This window comes from Balaenoptera ricei, chromosome 14 (assembly GCF_028023285.1).
Source record: "Balaenoptera ricei isolate mBalRic1 chromosome 14, mBalRic1.hap2, whole genome shotgun sequence".
Lineage (NCBI taxonomy): Eukaryota > Metazoa > Chordata > Mammalia > Artiodactyla > Balaenopteridae > Balaenoptera > Balaenoptera ricei.
Window position 1 is genome coordinate 20,473,823 of NC_082652.1, and position 16,698 is coordinate 20,490,520.

At 42.6% G+C, this 16,698-nt stretch overlaps 1 protein-coding gene across 5 annotated transcripts in view; it reads left to right on the forward strand.

The window, feature by feature from the left end:
* The first annotated feature begins 4,365 nt into the window (after positions 1-4,365).
* PISD (phosphatidylserine decarboxylase) overlaps positions 4,366-16,698 on the forward strand; it is a 39,379-nt gene continuing 27,046 nt past the window's right edge. For 3 of the 5 annotated variants that reach the window (XM_059895050.1, XM_059895059.1, XM_059895056.1), the window contains exons 1-3: positions 4,366-4,452; positions 11,125-11,204; positions 15,462-15,637. In XM_059895050.1, the coding sequence (XP_059751033.1) occupies positions 4,388-4,452; positions 11,125-11,204; positions 15,462-15,637 (321 nt within the window). In that variant the 5' untranslated portion in view covers positions 4,366-4,387. Of the gene's footprint in view, positions 4,453-11,122; positions 11,205-15,461; positions 15,638-16,698 lie in introns of those variants that run through there. The other 2 variants (XM_059895054.1, XM_059895052.1) reach the window with 2 other exon arrangements.

Consider the following 16,698-nt stretch of genomic DNA (forward strand, 5'->3'; position numbering starts at 1 on the left):
ATGGAGAGATTTATCAGGTCCATGGATTGGGAGGCTCAATATTGTTAAAATGTCAATTCTCCTCAAGTTGATCTCTTGTTTCAACACAGTCCCAATCAAAATCTCACCAGGCATTTTGCTAAAATTGACCAACTGATTCTAAATTTTTTATGGAAATGCAAAGGACCTATAAAAGCCAAAATAATCTTGAAAGAGAAGAACAAAGTTGAAGAATCCATGCTACCTGATTTCAAGACTTATAATTAAAGCAACCGTAATTAAGATAGGTCAATGGAACAAATGGAAATCTTTGGAACCCAGAAATAGACCCATGCATGGATGTCCAGTTGCTTTTGACAAAGACGCCATGCAATTCAATGGGGAAAGGAAAGTCTTTTCAGCTATAGTAGTGGAACAACTGGATAAGTGTATGGTAAAATGAACCAAACTTCATACACATGAATCAGTTTGAGATGAAAGTAACCGTCCAATTCTCTCTCACAAAGTAGATACAAAAATCCTAAACAGAATATTAGCAAATTGAATCCAGTGATAGATAAAAAGGATAATACACAATAACCAGCAATGTCAGGTTGATTTAACAAACGAAAATCAATCAATGGACAACTGGATAGCCACAGGCAAAGGATGAAGTTGGATCTTTACCTCACACCATATACAAAACTCTTTTAAACTTTAAAACTCTTAGATGAAAACGTGGTATAATCTTCATGACCTTGGATTTGGCAAAGAATTCTTAGATATGACACCAAAAGCACAATCAACAAAGGAAAAAATAGATGAGATTCCATCAAAATTAAAAAACTTTTTTGCTTCAAAGGACACCATTAAGAAATGAAAAGACAAAAAAAAAAAGAAATGAAAAGACAACCTGAAGAATGGGAGAAAATACTTGCAAATCATATATATGATAAGGGAATTGTATCTAGAATATATAAAGAACACTTACAACTCAATAATAAAAAGATAAATAACCCAATTTAAAAACAGGCAAAGAATCTGAATAGATATTTATCCAAGGAAGATATGCAAAGGACCAATAAGCACATGAAAAATTTCTCAACAGCATTAGTTATCAGAGAAATACAAATCAAAACCACAATGAAACACCACTTCATACCCATTAGATTGGACATAATGATAGTAATTTTGAAAAGAGAGAAAATAACAAGTGTTGGTGAGGATGTGGAGAAATTGGAACCTTCATACACTACTGGTGGGAATGTAAAATGGGGCAGCCACTTTGGAAGACCATCTGTCAGTTGCTTAAACAATTAAACTATACAACCCAGCAATTCCACTCCTAGGTATACACAGAAGAGAAATGAAAATATATGTCTATACAATAAACTGTATATGAATGTTTATAGCAGCATTTTTCATAATTGCTAAAAGGCGTAAATGACTCAAATGTCCATAGCTATGACTGGATAAAGGAATGCGGTCTATCCATATAATGGAATAGTATTCAATCATAAAAAGGAATGAAGTACTGATACATGTTACAACATGGACAAACTCTGAAAATATTATGCTAAGTGAAAGAAGCCAGTTACAAAAGTCCACATATTATATGATTCCATTCATATGAAAATGCAGAATAGGGAAATCTATAGGGACAGAAAGATTATTCTGATTTCTCCACATCCTCATCAACACTTGTTATTAACTGCTTTGTGTCTGTGTGTTGAAATATAATAAAATTTACCATTTTAACCTTTTAATTCATTTTTTACTTAATGTATAATTCAGTGTCATTCAGTACATTCACATGTTAAACAACCGTCACCACTATTCATTTCCAGAACTTAATCATCATCTCAAACAGAAACTCTGTACCCATCCCCCTTCCCTGTCCTCTCAGCCTCTGGTAACCTTTATTCTAATTTTTGTGTTTATCAATATGCCTATTCTAAGCACTTCATATAAGTGGAATTAAACAATATGTGTCCTTTTGTGTCTGGCTAATTTTACCTACCATAATGTTTTCAAAGTTTATTCCTGTTGTAGCATGTAACAGTACTTCATACATGCTTTTATAGCTGAATAATATTCTATTATATGGATATATCACATTTTGTTTATTCATCTATTGAACCACTTTCTGGCTATTGTGAATAATGTTGCTATGAACATTGGTTTACAAGTCTCTATTTGAGTCCCCGCTTTCAATTCTTTTAGATTATACCTAGGTGCTGGATCATATGATAATTCTATGTTTAACTTTTTGAGGAACGACCTAATTGTTTTGCACAGCCATTTTACATTGTTACCAGCAATGCAAAAGCGTTCTAATATTTCCAAATCTTTGCCAACACTTGTCACTTGTTATTTTTCTTATTTATTTATTTATTTATTTTTGGCTGTGTTGGGTCTTCGGTTCGTGCGAGGGCTTTCTCTAGTTGCGGCAAGCGGGGGCCACTCTTCATCGCGGTGCGGGGACCGCTCTTCATCGCGGTGCGCGGGCCTTTCACTATCACGGCCCCTCCCGTTGCGGGGCACAGGCTCCAGACGCGCAGGCTCAGTAGTTGTGGCTCACGGGCCCAGCTGCTCCGTGGCATGTGGGATCTTCCCAGACCAGGGCTCGAACCCGTGTCCCCTGCATTAGCAGGCAGATTCTCAACCACTGCGCCACCAGGGAAGCCCTCTTTTTCTTTTTTGATAATAGCCATCCTAATGGGTGTGAAGTTGATATCTTGTGCTTTTGATGTGCATTTCCCTAATGATTAGTGATGTTGAGCATCTTTTATTGGTCATTTGTATATTATTTTTGGAGAAATGTCTGTTCAAGTCCTTTGCCTATTTTTGAATTCGGTTATATGTTTTTTTGTTGAATTTTAGGAATTATTTATATATTCTGGATACCAGACCCTTATCAGATATATTGTTTGTGACTATTTTCTCCCATTCTCAGGGTTGTCTTTTCACTTTGTTGACAGTGTCCTTTGATGCACAAAACTTTTTAATTTTGATGAAATACAATTTATCTTATTTTGTTGTTGCCTGTGCTTTCAGCGTAATATCCAAGAAATCATTGCTGAATTCAATGTCATGAAAATTTCCCTTATGTTTTAAGAGTTTTATAGTTGTAGTTCTTAGCTTTAGGTCTTTGATCCATTTTGAGTTAATTTTTGTATATGGTGTAAAGTAAGGGTCCACTTCATTCTTTTGCATGTGAATATCCAATTTCCCCAAATGCATTTCATTTTGAAATAATCTCCCCCTCCCATTTTTTTCTTCCCCCTGGTTTTGAGTTACTACTCTCAATTGAATAGTAAAACCAATTCTATACTTTTATTTTTTCCTCCTCTTCAGACTTTTGAAAACCATAGAGGGAAGTGTCTCGTCTCCAATAAGAAATCTGATGCCTGTTAGGCTCCCTGTAGGGCCCGGTTATGCCCTAGTTGAGCTTAAATAACCATGTAGAAATAATTGCAGGTACCAGGCAATATACCCCTCCTGCTGTGTCAAACGCCTGGTGAAGACAAGTGCTATCAGCAGCTTAGGGGAGAAAAAAGAGGAGCTGTACTCCTTCAGTTTGGGGACCCATACTCAGCCAGAGTCTAGGCAAAGGGCTTAAAAGGAAGGATGTTAGATCATGGGTTTTGGAATCAGAGATGTATGTTCAAATTCTAGCTTTTCTCCTTTATAGCTGTGTGCCCTTGAGCATTCTAATGGTTAACTTTCCTGAGCTCTGTTTTCTCTATCTTTAAAATGAGAATAATTCTCAGGGCAGGCTGGCGGTCTCTAGTTTTTTCCCCTTTAAAAAAAAAAAAAAAAAAAGCTGATACTACTGAAAAGTCTATTTTCCCTTAAATCTGAAGATCAGGAATCTTTGCAGGAGCACGCGCTATCACACCCGGCACCTCATTCGACGACTAATTGCACTTCTAGGTGATCCAAGACCTCTGGTCTCTAGACTCCCAGATAGTACAGCGATGGGAGGTAAGAATGAGACACGATGCATGCTAAGTCATCAGCACAGAGCCTGACACTTAGGAAGCGCTTAGTCAATGGTAGCTGAGTTGTGGACGCTCTCAGTTTCCCCATCCGTAAAATGAACGATTTAGCTCAGTTGATCCATTCTCGGACCTTGGGTGAATCAGATTTTCCAGGCACATGCGGAAACGCACGTCAGAGGGAAAAAGGAGGACTGGCAACGCTGTGCCCAGGTCCAGGTTTAGCACTGTAAGCGCCACCACCGGCGGCACCTATCCGCCTAGTCAGGCGGAGGGTACCCGGAGCAGCCGGGGGAGGAGCTTAGACAGCTCCGCCCTCACACGCTCCGCTTTCTTCATTGGCCCTGTGAGTTCGAGGCTCGTGACGTCACGCGCGTGCGACTCGCGTGTAAAAGGGGGGCGTGTCCCGCCGAGAAGCTGGAGACAAGATGGCGGCGTCTGTGGGTCCGGGATGTTTGAGGTTGCTGCGCGTGGTCGCGCCGTGGCGGAGCAGGTACAGCTGCTTGGGGACCTGCGGGGGGGTGGCCGGGGCCAAACTGGGGTCTGGAGAGAGGAATCGTTTCTCTGTCGCGGGCTCGCCCTGAGGAGAGCCCGAGTGGAGACGTAGGCACTCACCTTGACCTGGAGCTCGCGAGCAGGTGCGACTGCCGCCGCGTAGGGCGGTCCGCGTCTGGCCTAAGCGCTCTCTCCTTGCCCTTTTCACAAGGGACAAAAAGCAAAGATATAAACAAAAAGACCCAACCAGTGAAATAGGCTGTGTGCCCGCCACTTACAGCCGAGGCAGGGCTGGACGCCTCTTTCTCAGGGATTCGTGTTGCTGGGAGGGGCGGCGTGATGTGGGAAGAGCACTGGACTGGGAGTCGGGCGGCTTTCACTTCGGATTCTTGGTTCTTGAAGCGAGAGAGTTGGACTCGGTTATCTCAAAATCGTCCATGATGGAAATGGGGTCTTAGTTACCCCGGTGACTCCCAACTCTTAGGTTGTTAGAGGGGTCATCTAAATCAAGCTCTTTCTTTTTGGAGTCAGCAAAATTGAGGCCATGAGGGAGGGAGGGACTTGCTCGGTTTCACCCAGCCAGCTAGTAGCAGAGCCGGGACCCATACCCGCGTACCTCTCTCTCTCTCAGGCAAGGACCTTTCCCTCAGGCTGCCTACCGTGAGGACATTCATTATTCGAAATAGCTTATGTAAGAACCAGTTTGGGAACATTTGGACTCTCAGAAAATGGATTAAAATGTTGGTAGCTATGACTCAGAGTCTGCTGCTCCGTGTCATTTCAAAGAGCTAAGGTTTGAGAGACACACGGTACTTTTGTGTTTCAGGCAACCTTCATTTTGTCAGCGTTGACCAAAGCTTGCGCTGTAATTTTGGGAAGTAAGGACACTGGTTTCGGACTGAAAGGGAGCAGAAACTGTCATTGCCCTGAACACGAAAGCTTCACTCTATTATTAACTACTCAGAAATGGTGTAACTTTCTCAGGAGGAGGCTCTGCAATGTAATTGTAACTGTTAGGATTTGGACAGAAGGGTCTCTGTGATTTTAATGTTGTTACCAGGTGTGCTGTTTATGAGTCAGTCGTGAAATCATCTAAAACGTGTCATAAGTTGGAAAGACTAAAAAATGACCCTCCTAAAATTTTTTCTTTTTTTTTTTTTGCTTAACGATGGTGAGGAGGATGTACTTCACTCATTATCATTTAGAAAGGGAAAGGGAAAAAAAGTCATAACTTTAGTACCAGTGTAGGTAGATAAGACTGGATTTAGGTGCAATTTAAGGAGGGTGAGGATTTGGGTACAGTAAGAACTCAATTTTCAAAGGTATTACGTATCCAGATGGGAACTATATTTAGATGCAAAAAAAACCCAAAAGAGACCATTTCCATGATTTTTAAGTAAAGCAGTGTCTGTGAGACATATGTTTGAAAACCTCATATTGCAGGGAAGTTTTTCAGTACCTGGGTGATAAGTGAAAGGTGAGAGAACAAAAAAGAAAGCAATTATGGGTGATAATTTAGGGCCATGTTTCCCAAATTTGTTTGATGAAAAAATGGGGTGGGTGTTTATTAGAAAAAGAGATTCCCAGGTACATCCCCCAATACTGCCAAATTCAGGTTCAGTAGATGTAGGTTGGGGCTCTGGCAGCTGTGTTCTTTACACATGTCCTGGATGATTCTTAGGTTCAGGCAAGTATGGACATAGTGCCCAAGGAGTGGTTGCTTGTGCAAGACTTTCCTTCAGGAATACTTATGACATTCCTACCACTGCCAACTGCGGTGCCAGGGATCGGGAGGGGGAGGGAGAGCAGGGGAAGAGAGAGGAATTAAAAGATATAGGCCTCATGTTTAAAGAACTTTACAGTTTAGTAGAAGAGCAAGGGAACATTACTAAATAATATGAGATAGAACGTGGAATGAGGCCTTCAAGAGGCCTGCCAGTTCATTTTCAGAACTTTCACAGCTCTAAAAAGCAGGGGAGACATAAGGACTATAGTTAGTGTTGCCACCAGGGGTGATGTTAAAAATAATTTAAAACTATGACAGTGTGGACACAAACCATTCAGAGTGGTCACAGACAGTTAATATGGCCATCCCAGTGTGTGCCAGCTGAATGTCAACTCTGTTACTTTTAATAATAGTAATATGTAACTAGGTGCCAGGGCCTGGGCTTAAGGTTTTATGTGATTGTCTCATTTATTCCTAATGAGGTAGGTCCTGTTTTTACAGGTGGAGAAACTGAGGCTTAGGATGGGTTAAGAAATGCCTTAAGGTCACAGAGCTAATTAATAAGTGGCAGGATGGAGATTTGAGCCACACAATCAGACTTGAGTGCTTAATCCTGGGCTTTAATTGCCCACTTGCAGGAGGCCCACGTGAGTTCACCATGTAGAAGGTACATGTGATTGAACCTAGCCGGCCGTTCATTTCTCTGAAGCTTAATCTCACTGTTGAGATTGAGGTCCAGGGGGAAGACAGACAAACCCCTGCATTTGAGGGGTACAGACAGTAAACAAATGAGTGAATATATATAAAATCTGTTCATTTCGGGTAGTGAGAAGTGTTACGAAGAAAAATAAAGGCAGGTAATTAAGGGGTTAAAGAACGCTCCAGAGGGACAACTTTTGGGCTGGTGGTGAGGAGAAACCAACCAGGAGGAAGCATTTGAGCAGAGAACTGAATGAGGAGGGACTGAGCCAGCTGGAGGGGTATGCCCAGCAGAGCAAACAGCAAATGCAGAGGAGTGAGTGTGCAAGGAATGGGGGCAGGTGAGTGAGGAGAAGGGAGGCAGCAGGAGGTCTGAGGGTTCAGCGAGGACCACTTACATAGGGTCTGGTCTTATTTTCTCTTTTGAAAAGGTCACTCTGGCTGTTCTGTGGTGAATGGGACACAGAAGCCAAGCAGGGGGAACAGGCTAGTGCAGTCCTTCAGTGATAGATCTGGTGGCTCAGGCCAGAGTGAGAGTGGTGGCAGAGAAGTAGGCAGATAAGTGTGTATTTTGAAGGTAGAGACTTCATGCCTTGTCAGTGGATTGAATGTGGATAGTGAGAAAGAAAGGACTTACAAAGGAGTCCCTAGGGTTTCGACTTGTGCAGCTGGGTGAATGGTGGTGCCTTTTTTCTGAGATGGTATATTAGTTATAGCAGTGTTGCTGTGGTAACAGGTAAACTCCAGCATCTCAGTGATTTAACACAGTAAAAGTTTTTGTCTCAATCATGTAAAGTCCCAGTGGGTGCGCCTGATCTGCAGGGCAGCAGTGGTTTGAGGACCCATCTCCTGCCGTCTTTAATACGTGGCTTCCCAAAGTCTGCATGTTTGCATCAAACAGGCTGAACCGGGGCAGCCTGGGAAGTCTGAACTGTTCTGAACAGTGGTTAGAACTCAGTTATGTGGCCACACCCTATTGCACGGGAGGCTGGGAAATGTAGTCTGTTGGGTAGAGGAAGTGGATTTAATAACCATCTGGCTAGTCTCTGCCACAGATGGACAACTCTGAGGGTGGAGCAGGTTGAACGGGAGTGAGGGAGTATCAGGAATTCTGTTCTGGACAAACTCAGTTTGAGGTGATTCAGAGTGGGGATGTTGGGTAGCCAGGTGGAAATATGGTCCAGAGGTCTTTGAAGGAGCAGTGAGGGAGTCCTCAGTATCTGGCTATTTAAAGCTGCGGGACTGGGTGAACATGTCTGGGGGAGAGCACAGACAGAGAAGAGGTCTGAACTCTGGGCACGGCAGCTGTTTGAAGTTAGGGAGAGGCTGGAGAGGTAGGAAGATCAGGGTCCCAAAGGCTAAATGTATTTCAAGAAGGAGAAAGTGAATGAAGTCAAAAGATACAACTTATAAAATATCTAAGTCCTGGGGCTGTAATGTGCAGCATGGTGACTACAGTTAACAATACTGTATTGTATATTTAAAAGTTGCTAAGAGAGTAGATCTTTTTCATCACAAGAAAAAATTTTTTGTAAATATGTATGGTGAGGGATGTTAACTAGACTTATTGTGGTGATCCTTTCACAATATATACAAATAGGGAATAATGTTGTACATCTGAAACTAATATAATGTTACATGTCAATTATATCTCAGTGGGGGGGGGGGGGAAGGAGGAAGGGCTCACCAGTGGCCGATGCTGCTGAGAAGTCACATAACACGAGGTCCAAGAAATATGTGTTGGGGTTGACAACGTGGAAGTTGGTGACCTTGACAAGAGATGACGTGGTGGGAAAAGCCTGGTTGACTGGGATGAAGAGAGAGGGGGACGGGAGGAAGTGATGACAGGGAACATTGCTCTTTTAAAGAGCCTGCAGTGGGGTGGACAGTGTTTCTGTAAGATTGGAGAAAGTACAACATTTATATGAGGATAGGAATGATCCAGGAATGAAAGACAAGCTGATGCAACTGGGGTGTTTGCCAGGCACTTGTTCCAGGAGCTGGGGCTACAGCAGTGAACGAGAGACCAAGACTCTGTTCTCAGGAAGATCCGTATGCAAACCAGCCACCTGAGTGCCACGCATTGGGTTACAGTGGATAAATGATTATCTCCCACTTGTACCTCCCCCAGCCCACACCCCCCTCCCCACAAAAAAAAAAAGCCTTATTTAACAGTCTGCAAACATTCTTTCAGTTAGGGGGTTCAGCAGCAATTCTGGAGCACACAGTGTAGCAGTGTGCACAACACAATACAGCCTTTAGTCAGATTTTACACTTCTTGTTCTTATTCCATTTGGAAAGCAGGGTTTTAGGCGCTTAGCTTTTGCAGTGGGAGTGCCCAGTCTAAGAGATGAGCATTGTTCACTGCTGAAAGAACATTCAGGTACTGCAATACACCCTCCTTTGTGTTAATAACTGTCCATCTGTCTGGCCTCTGGGGGGTTGGTGATTGTCATGGTCCCAGGCTTGTTCTCCATACAGACCTTGCTTGCCTGTAGGAGAATCAGAGTCGTCATGTTAGCACCATGCTGTGAGAGTGTTGTTAAGTCAAGGAAATTTCATGTGAAAAAACGAAGATGTTTAAATCTGATAAAATCTACAGGATGTCTGTGTGAGACATAACTACTGACTATCCATGAATGTCAATATCATTGTATGAAAGTCATAAATGCAGTTCTCTTCTCCACAAAAATAGCAGTTTAGACATTTATAATAGAGTAGATTTCTGCTTCTCTCATAAAGGGCTTCAAGGAAAAAAAAGAAACACACACTGACAAGGACATAGTTTCTTTACTTTAGATTTCAGGCCAATATTTGGGGGAACTGAAGTGCTATCTGAATTGAAGGTGGGGTGTTTGCTCTTTGATTAAGGAGAGAGCCAGTTCACTAAAAATTCATTCATGCTTTCCTTGCTGGCCAAGTCACTTATTGCCACTGGGGATATGTCCAGTTTCCCTGGGTGAAGAGGAAACAAAGAAGAGAAACAAAGAATCAGAAATAATATTTTCTTAGAGCTTGAAGCCATGAGAATAGTCACTTTTTTCTCAGAATGCCTGAAAACCCTATTCACTCTTTGAAAGTAGCTTTTGTGGCAAAGTAGCCACAAATATTAATTTAAAGATTCCAAACCAGTTGAGCCTTCCAGACTCAAAGTAGATTAGAATAGTTCAGCCTGGTTTGTGTCATTTTTTTTTCCAGGGCAAACATTTAAAGTTTAAAATTTCAGGGAATTCACTGGTGGTCCAGTGGTTAGGACTCCACACTTCCCGCTGCAGGGGCCATGGGTTCAATCCTGCAAGCTGTGGCGCGGCCAAAAAAAAAAAAAAAAAACAGTTTAAAATTTCAGCCACTTTATTAGGTTCTTTAATGAGTAGGGGTTAGAGGCTACAAGGCTGTGTATAGCTCTTTGTTTGTGGTGAAGAAACGTATGGCTTTGTGTAAGTGCCGGGTTTACTTCTTATTATGCTCTTATACTTAATTAAGAAAAGAGCAACTTTGTGTGTGAAAAAATTTTAGACTTACAGAAAAGTTATAAAAATAGTACAGAGAATTCCCAAATACCCTGTCCTCTGATTCCCCATATATCAACTATATTTGCTTTATCATTCTCTCTCCCTTCCTCTCCCTGTTTTTCTCTTTGTGAGTGTGTGTTTGTATATATTTTTTTCTGAAACACTTGATGCCCCTTTACCTTTAAATATTTGAGCCCTTTTTGTATAAGGACGTTTTCTTACAAAAACCACAGTACAATGGTCAAAGCCAGGAAATTAACACAGACACAATACTATTATTGAATCTATAGACTATATTCAAATTTTAGAAGTTGGGGACTTCCCTGGTGGCACAGTGGTTAAGAACCCACCTGCCAATGCAGGGGACACGGGTTCGAGCCCTGGTCCGGGAAGATCCCACATGCCGTGGAGCAACTAAGCCCGTGCGCCACAACTACTGAGCCTGCGCTCTAGAGCCCGTGAGCCACAACTACTGAGCCCACATGCCACAACTACTGAACCCGCGTGCCTAGAGCCCGTGCTCCGCAAGAAGAGAAGCCACTGCAATGAGAAGCCCGTGCACTGCAATGAAGAGTAGCCCCCGCTTGCCGCAACTAGAGAAAGCCCGCATGCAGCAACAAAGACCCAATGCAGCCATAAATAAATAAATTAAAAAAAAAAAAACTTTAGAAGTTGATCCACTAATTTCTTTTCAATTAAAAAAGTGTTTAATGCTTCATTTTTGCTTTTGTAGGCGCCATCACTGTGAAGACATTGCCCTGAGCCATTTCCTTCACTCCTTAAGGAAGCTGCCTCTCAGAACTTTTTCCACAAGTAAGTAGCAGTTAGAGGCAATGCTGGCCTCTCTGCTTCAGTTTGTCAGTAAATTGGGATAAAGACAGCATGTATTTCATAGGGTTGTTGTTAGAATTAGATGGAATTGTGCCTGCAAAGTGCTTAGAGTACCTGGCATGTAGGTACCACTGAAGCATTAGCTGCTGTTATCTGATGGTTTTTACTGGCTGTGTAGTATTCCGTCGCATGACTGTACTGTTTGGTGTTGGACATTTAAGTTGCTCCTAGTCTTTTCCTATTACAGACAGTTCTGTACTAACATATTTTTGTGCATCCTCAGAATAAATTTGTAGACTTAGAATTGCTGGATCTAAAGGTTTGTGTATTTTATAATTTGGTATTTAAGCCAAATTACTCTTCAGAGAAGGTTGTCCCAGTTTACACTCCTCTGAGCAGGATGTGCTCATGAGTACATCAGTTCCCCACACCCTCATCAGCACTGGCTTATGAACTTTTTGGATCTTGTAAGCAGCTATTGGAACCTGTACAAAAATGTATATTGTCTTTATTAACTAAATATCCTTTTTATTCTATCATACTGGAAGCTATTTTTGACTGTCCAGTAATCATACCTTGGGAATAAAATGAGATGGTTAATGAGAATAAAAACAAAAGGCTTATTAAGGTAGTTAATAGGTGTTACTTATTTAATTAGGACTTGCAGGCTGGAACACATAGGAATCACTTGAAGGGTTCAGGGGGAGCCTCAGAAATCAAGCCAGAATCTTGGATCTGCAGAAAAGCTGTTCTTTTTTAAAGTGACAGATGCAGCAGAGAGGCGGTCAGGAGTGGAGGGCACTCTGTGCTTACTACTTGGAGGAGTAGTAAGCAGAGAGAGTGTGATCAGTTGGAGGAGTAGAGAAGAGAGAGTGTGTAGTAAGAGAGAGAAGAAGAGAAGAGAGAGGAGTAAGCAGAGAGAGGCAAGAGAAAGACCTATAGTTGAAGAAAGGTCCAGTGTAGCAGAAGCATGTAGGAGAGTGTGACCAGTCAGCCTTGGGTGCTGATTCAGTGCAGGTAGGGAGTGTACAACAGTTCTCTCATCACCAAATATTTCAGAAAGAGGAAAAAAAATATTTCTTGCTTTTTGACAAGATTTTCTGGTCAGAGGTAGAATATTTAGTTGTTCAATAGTAAGGGCTCATTAGGAGTAATCAGAAAATGGAGGAGAGGGGCTTCCCTGGTGGCGCAGTGGTTGAGAGTCTGCTTGCCAATGCAGGGGATATGGGTTCAAGCCCTGGTCTGGGAAGATCCTACATGCTGCGGAAGAACTAGGCCCGTGAGCCACAGTTGCTGAGCCTGCGCGTCTGGAGCCTGTGCTCCGCAACAAGAGAGGCCGCGATAATGAGAGGCCCGTGCACCACGATGAAGAGTGGCCCCCACTTGCCACAACTAGAGAGGGCCCTCGCACAGAAACGAAGACCCAGCACAGCCATAAAATAAATAAATTAAATAAATAAATAAACCCAAAAAAAAGTTAAAAAAATAAAAACTAAAATAAGCTAGAGAGAAATAAGTTGGCTTTTAAAAAAAAAAAAAGAAAATGGAGGAGATTAATGACATCTATACTTGTTCGTTAAAAAAACAAAACAGCAGGAAATTCCCTGATGGTCCAGTGGTCAGGACTCTGCGCTCTCACTGCTGAGGACCCAAGTTCAATCCCTGGTTGGGGAACTAAAATCCCACAAGCCTCTCGGCACGGCCAAAAAAAAAAAAAAAGAAAGAAAGAAAAAGAAACAGCAACAACCAAAAGGTGGTGGAGGGACAGGGACAAATGGGCAGGACCATTTCCTTCCGTTTGAAGCCAAGGACAGGATGAAGGTTTTGTTCAGGCTACTGAGAAGTCAGCTCTTGAGATTTTGTTTTAACAATAACTTTATTGAGATATAATTTTCATACCATAAAATTCACCCTTTTAAGTATGCAATTCAGTGTTTTTTTTGTATACTTACAGAGTTGAACAACCATCAGCACTACCTAATTTTAGAATATTTTCATTCCCTCCTCGCCCCCCCACAATAGTAGCACTTGATCCATTAAACTGTCACTCCCCATTTCTCCCTACCCCTAGTCCCTGCCACCCACTAACCTACTTTAGGTCTCTCTAGTATGTTTCCTGTACCAGACACTTCATATAAATGGAATCATACAATATGCAGCCTTTTGTGGCTGACTTCTTTTACATAATGTATTCAAGGTTCATGTTGTAGCATGTGTCAATACTTCATTTCTTTTTTATTATCAATATTCCATTGTATGGTTATACCACTTTTTTATTCATTTGTCAGTTGATGGACATTTGGATTTTTTCACTTTTTGGCTATTATGAATAATGCTGCTGTGGAGCATGCTTGACAAGTTTTTGTGTAGATGTATGTTTCACTTCCCTAAGAACTGAATTGCTAGGTCATGTGGTAATTTTATGTTTAACATTTTGAAGAACTGAAGCCCCATTTTACAATCCCATCAGCAGTGTATGCGTGTTCCAGTTTCTCCACATCCTTACCAACACTTATCTGTCTTTTTGATTAAAACCATCCTAGTGGGTGTGAAGTTGTATCTCATCGTGGTTTTGAATTGCATTTCCCTGATTACTAATGATGCATTGGTTTGCTAGGGCTACTGGAACAGAGTACCACAAACTGAGTGGCTTAAACGGTAGAAATTTATTCTCTCACAGTTCTGGAGACTAGAGGTCCAAGATCAAGGTGTCACAGGGCTGCTTCCTTCTGAGGGGTGTGAGGGAGAGCCTCTTGTCTAGCTTCTGATGGATTGCTGGCAATATTTGGCTTTTTTGGCTTGTATTATAGAAACATCACCCCGATCTCTGCTTTCGTCTTCAGATAGCATTCTCCCTGGGTGCATGTCTGTCTCCAAATTTTCTCTTTTTATTTTTTAATTTATTTTTTAAAAAACTTATTTATTTATTTGTTTGTTTTCTGGCTGCATCGGGTCTTAGTTGCAGCATGCAGGATCTTTCATTGCGGCGCATGGGCTCTTGGCTTTGTTGCTGTGCGTGCACAGGCTTCTCTCTAGTTGTGGCGTGTGGGCTCAGTAGCTGTGGTGCATGGGCTTAGTTGCCCTGTGGCATGTGGGATCTTAGTTGCCCAACCAGGGATCAAACTGGTGTCCCCTGCATTGTAAGACAGATTCTTATCCACTGGGCTACCAGGGAAGTCCCAAAATTTTCTCTTTTTATAAGCACACTAGTCATATTGGATTAGGGCCCACTGTGCTGACCTTATTTTAACTTGATTACCTCTGTAGAGACCTTTTATCCAAGTAAGATCACATTCTGAGGTGCTAAGGGTTAGGACTTCAGCATATGAACTTTAGGGGGACATAATTCAACCATAACAGATGTTGAGCATCTTTACATGTGCTTACTGGCCACTCATATATCTTCTTTGGAGAAATATCTATTCAAATTCTTAGTACATTTTAAAATTGGACTATTTATCTTTTATCGTTGAATTGTAAGAGCTTATGAGATTTTGCATTTGGGAGAATACTACTGTCCAGTCAGAGCTGGGCCTGGATCGTAAAAGTAAAATCAGAGATCCTGCGGGAGAAATGGTACCTGTCCTAGTCCTGGCCCTGTAGGTAGCCAGCGGGACAACCTGGTTTCGTTTCTTTTTTTTAATTATTTATTTATTATTATTTATTTATTATTTATTTTTGGCTGTGTTGGGTTTTCGTTTCTGTGCAAGGGCTTTCTCTAGTTGCGGCAAGCGGGGGCCACTCTTCATCGCGATGCGCGGGCCTCTCATTATCGCGGCCTCTCTTGTTGCGGAGCACAGGCTCCAGATGCGCAGGCTCAGTAGTTGTGGCTCATGGGCCTAGTCGCTCCGCGGCATGTGGGATCTTCCCAGACCAGGGCTCGAACCCGTGTCTCCTGCATTGGCAGGCAGACTCTCAACCACTGCGCCACTAGGGAAGCCCCCTGGATTCGTTTCTTGACCTCTTTGCAATTCAATGTTTTCATCTTAAATTCTGTAATTATGGTGGCAGTTGGGGTGCACTGTAGTGTCACAGGAAAGAAGCTTGTACCTTACTAGATAGAATTTGGAGGCAGCAGGGTCTTTGCAGTGACTCAGGGCTGCACCTCCCTGTCAGATCCCTTCTGGGTCCAGTCAGCTTTGCTGAGGGCTTTTCCCAGCCCTCCTGTTGGTGCTGTGTTTGCGTGACTCATACCCGTCCCTTTTCCCAGGCTCAAAATTTTCCTGCTTTTTGTTACAGGTGCCAGAAAAGTCCACACTGCCCCTGCCCGAACCTTGTCCCTGCTGCGCCCCCTGCTCTTTTTGGTCTCAACGGGTGGCGGGTACGCAGGTTACCGGCAGTATGAGAAGTACCAGGAGCGAGAATGGGAGAAGCTGGGCTTGGAGATCCCACCCAAACTTGCTGGTCACTGGGAGGTAGGAACAGGATGGAACCACCTTGGGTTCTCATGGAGCACAACTGCCTGTCACTTTGTAAATTGCCCCAAAGTTAAACTGTTTGAAAAAATGAAATGTGCTTTCTTGGAGTTCACATCTCCAGTGGTTTTGGGGCTGTTAGAGAAGTTATACCTTGGGCATCATGTCTGGCTTCCCTCTGTCTCCAGATCCACCCCTGGTCTCCCCAAGGCCTCCGAGTGGAAATTTCCTGCTGTTGAAATCTTCAGAGCCTGTGCCTTATGCTCAGGCTGGCGTCCTGACAGTTCACGCCTTCTCAAGTCTGAGGATGAGCTGGAAGGGTTGGACTTTTGTGATGTGGATAAGTTCTCACCAGAGACCAGACTGAAATCATCAAATTCCTTTATCGTTACTGCTCAAAATGCTCTCCCCGCAATTGGGCCGTGCAGTTGGGGCGGGCTTCGGTGTCGTTGTGCCTTGTGTGATACGTAATGAACCGTCTTACTCATCTGTGCTTCCCTAGGCCCAGGATATCTGACTCAGAGCAGACATTCAGTAAATACTGAAATTGAATATAAAGGTGTAAGTTTAAAAATTGCTTTCTTTTTACCCATAATTTAACGAGTGAAATATCTGAACTATCAATAGACCCTGATAGCCTGGGCAACAGAGGGGGTGAAAGCAGAGACGATGGTATTTGGGATGATGCATTTGGATTTCCCCATGAGCTGCGCCATATCAGTAATCTAGCTCAGCTGCACCCAGCGGCCAGGGTCCCAGTCCTGAAGGCAGGTTCTAACCATGCTCCTAGTAGCTGTGTGGACTTGGACATGTCACTTTCCAAGTTTTCTGTTTTTTGGTTGTATATTACAGAGTCCTTTTTTACAGAATTGTATAGTATGTGAGTCATACTTTTTAAGTATGCTGGACACTGTTTCCCATAACATTGGTGGTTTCCTCTGTAAACATATCCTTCTCCTTCAAACTAGTAAAGTACTTGTTAAGACTGTGATCCATGACCCTACTCAAGTGTTAAACCCAAGCTGGCTTCCTTCTGACCTCAGACATCTGTCAGGCTGACC